The 4,038-nt window shown below is 32.3% G+C and overlaps 1 protein-coding gene across 1 annotated transcript in view; it reads left to right on the top strand.

Annotated features, from left to right (window-relative positions):
• Window positions 1-4,038, top strand: part of pdgfrb (platelet-derived growth factor receptor, beta polypeptide) — a 63,869-nt gene that overhangs the window by 56,009 nt on the left and 3,822 nt on the right. The window contains exons 20-21 of the mRNA XM_016561529.1: window positions 1,871-1,970; window positions 2,202-2,307. Coding sequence (XP_016417015.1) covers window positions 1,871-1,970; window positions 2,202-2,307 — 206 coding nt within the window. The remainder of the gene's footprint in view (window positions 1-1,870; window positions 1,971-2,201; window positions 2,308-4,038) is intronic.

Genomic DNA, 4,038 nt, shown 5'->3' with positions numbered 1-4,038 from the left:
CTGTTCAAAAACTGTTGACTGGTAGGTTATATAGATTACAGAAATGTTATATTGTAATGATATATTGTAATGTTTTATATAAATATTTTTGTATATATATAACATTTCTGTCCCCCTCACTTCTGAAATGATGACTACGCCCCTGCTTGTATTCTAACCTAGTAGGCCTGCATGGCCTCATGCGATTCCATTGCAGTACAATGTTGCCTTGAGGCAGCATGCAGTTTTTTGTAATTTCCTATGATACATTTGATGAAATATTATGTAAAGTTTTTGAAAATACTTCTTTACTTTCCAATGAAGGTGACTAAGATTTTTTGTAGGCAATTATATGCACGGAAATTGATGAAAAATGCACTTTTCATTGGACAAAATATGGAGTCATGTGACATGTGCACATGTCCTGAAAGTGGAAACAAAATGGACCCCTGTGGGTCATGTGACCACTTTTTTTGTATGTTCATTTATTAGTATTTGACTTCTACTTCCCTGAGACAGCATTGGTCAATTAAACGAGTCTCTCATTTTATTAAAAAAAACAAAAGTATGTTGTGTTGCCTGGAGGCAACACGGTACCATAGAGGGTTAGTAACACTGTAATCAGCACAAACTGGGCTACAGTAATATGTGAGCAGCATGTATGTATGTGATTGTGTTTCTGAGAAAACAACGTTTATGCATACTTTAAAAAAAATTTAAAGTCACTGAAATAAGGCCATAAATCACATACAGAGCATTTGTTCACAAGACTTTTGAGAACTGGATCTTGAAGTCTAGAGTTTTGGCTTCAAAATGATGTGTTCAAAATCATCTTACTCACTCATTCAACTCAATAAAGTATGTTTTACCTGAAATGTGTGTTCTGAGCAAGCATGGGTTTGATTTCCAGGGGAATGCATGCTTTGAAAACATTTATAGATTGAATGCAATGAAAGTCGCTTTGGATAAAAGCATCTGCCAAATGCATAAATCAGGGTTATTTTTGTTCATTAAAATTCAAACTAAAACCATAGTTAATTTTTGTTACTTAAAATAGAAAAAAGCGTTTTTCATTTTGGCAACATTTCTCATTTTCATTTAGTTTAAATTGAAGCACTAAAATTAATAAATAAAAATTAACAAATACCGTAGAGATATATTTGTAAAAAATGACAAAAACATATAATAAAATTACTAAAACTTTAACTAAAATATAAAATCTTATATAAAAAAAAAAATATATATATATATATATATTATAGTTATATATATATATAACTAGTATATCAATGATACTAAAATAACACTGGTATTAATGTAATGTAAATGACTTTTAAATTGTTTAAATCTATATAGACATTAAAAAACAATTACTTAAACATCAACATTAAAATGTAAACATAAAAATAAAAACATTCAAAATATTAATAAAAGCTATCATAGTATCTCAGTTACACTAAAATAACACTATTAATGTTTGTTAACATTAATAAAAATACACCTGTCCATTGTTAGTTCATGTTAGCTCAGGTCCATTAAATAATATAAAAGATAAAATTTTTGGTTTTAATAATGTAATAAATGTTGAAATAAACATTAACTAAGATTAAAATATACTTTAGGAGTATTTTTTTATTGTTAGTTCATATTAATGTAGTTAACTAATGGAACTATTTTAACAACTGAAACCTAATAGTAAAGTGTTACCAATTCTTTCACGTCATGTTTGTTTTTTGTCTATTAGAGATTTCAAACAATTAATTTTAAGCATGTAAGTGCTCACTGTTGAATCAGTAAAAAACTAAAGCTGTCTGTTATTTTCTCTCAGAGTTTCTGTTTTTTGAAACTTGAGAAGCTGTGTTTATTGGTGATTTTGTGTGTGATTTTGCAGGAGGAACCCCGTATCCAGACCTGCCCATGAATGAGTTGTTTTACAGTGCTCTGAAGAGAGGATACCGCATGGCTAAACCCTCGTACGCCTCCGACGACATGTATGTTTCACTGCGTTTCCTACTGACCTGAATGAAAATTACTAAGCATACAGGCTGCATGCTTATTATTGCACATATGCTCGAGTTACATATTCAGACAGTAAATAACTTTTAAGTGCATAGTAACAGGCAGGTTTGTTTTAAAAAAGAAATCCTGGAAATCTCTTGTGGCTTTTGTGAATGAATGACAGCGGATTTGGAGTGAATGCTGGTGGTTTTGTTCCTCTGCAGTTATGAGGTCATGAGGAAATGTTGGGATGAGAAGTTCGAGAAGCGTCCGGAGTTCTCCTTTTTGGTGCACACAATGGGGAACATGCTGTCAGACGGTTATAAAAAGGTTTCCTTTATGTTCCCTGTTTCATTTCCATGGTTACTGCATAGATTTGCAAAGAAATTCTAATTGTAATATTCATTTTCTCTTTTGCTAGAGTACTTTCTGAAATCACACAAAGGAACATGCACAGAGACGCTGAATTTAAATTTAAATGCATGAACAATCCATTCAAATGGGAGTGATTTTAAATATAGGAATGAGAAACATTGACACATTTTAAACAAACCTTTTGTCATGATATGAATAAACTATAAAAATGAAAGGTCGCAAAGCAATTCTAATTATAAATTCAAAAAATCGTTACTTGAAATAAAATTAACGTTAAATGAAATAAAATATAAAAAATGTAAACTTATATTAATTCAATTAGTTGCTATGGAAATATTTCTTGTTTTCGTTTAGTTTAACTTAAAGTACTAAAATAACTAAAACTAAGTAAACTAAAATGAATAAATAAAAAATGTAAAAAAAAATTGAAAATTTGAAAAAGCTGATAAAAATGACTAAAACTATAACTAAATTTAAGACAGAAAATATAAAAATAAAATCTTCACAATATTAACAAAAACTATAATAGTATATCAATGATACCCTGAAACGGTCGATCTCCACTAACTTTAACCAATCAAAATATTGATTGAGATTAGGAAACCTCTCTGAGGTCTCAAAATTGTGTCCCTGCGGGTCGTAATGCACTCAAATGCCATCTGTTGAATTCATCTTATGTGTGGATTATTTGGTTTTATTTGAAAAAACGAAGCACGCTCTGATATGAATCTCTGGTTTCAACAGCTCTGATAAGTTATAAACATTGAGTGCGTTTACATGCACCCTCATAATGCAGTTCTAATGGGATTTTGGCAATATTGTGATTAAACTTTACATCATGTAAATGCAATACTTCAATCAAAATAATGCAATTAAGCTCATAATCATATTAACCATAATTGCATTAAACTATGTGGCATTTGTGAGATTGTGATGTTGCGATGCTCATCACGGCGCCAAATAACCTTCCAGGACATCAGTAGTGTTATTTTGCATTTGACTTAAAGGGTTAGTGTGACGAGTGGGGGCGGGGCCGAGAGCCGTGGGAATTTTTTTATGGATGGGCGCTTTTTATTTCACTTCTTTTGGACTGAAGCACTGCAACACCCACTGACTGCAATGACAGAGCTTGAAAGATCAAAGACAATAGAAGTACAAAACGAGGATTTGTAAAGAAGAATGTCGGAGGATTTCGATATAAGCCAAGAGGAGACTGGTTTTCCTTTGCTAAAGTAAGGAAACTTTGCTTCCTTTGCTCCTGTTAACAAATGTTGTTTTTCACGAGACTCACCGGCGCATGCGCAACGCTGACTTCATACGTCATCAGCCGTATGCTTCTGTGTACAACTGTTGGCGCAAGCTACATTAAAGTGATTATTACGTTTTGAATATGGATCTTTTTCTTACAAAAACGTATCGATTCGCTACAGGAGGACTTTGTTCATCCCCCAGGGTCGTGTGAGACACTTTTTTTTATGGATGGGCGCTTTTTATTTCACTTCTTTTGGACTGAAGCACTGCAACACCCACTGACTGCAATGACAGAGCTTGAAAGATCAAAGACAATTTTTAAATGGGTCCCGACTGAATTCCTCTGAAAGAAGAAAGTCATATACACCTAGGATGACTTGAGGGCGAGTAATTTGTGGGCTAATTTTCATTTTTGGGTGAACTAACCCTTTAACA

Source organism: Sinocyclocheilus rhinocerous, unplaced genomic scaffold, assembly GCF_001515625.1.
Source record: "Sinocyclocheilus rhinocerous isolate Xijiao unplaced genomic scaffold, SAMN03320098_v1.1 scaffold168, whole genome shotgun sequence".
Taxonomy (NCBI): domain Eukaryota; kingdom Metazoa; phylum Chordata; class Actinopteri; order Cypriniformes; family Cyprinidae; genus Sinocyclocheilus; species Sinocyclocheilus rhinocerous.
This window is presented reverse-complemented; position numbering and strand designations above follow the sequence as displayed.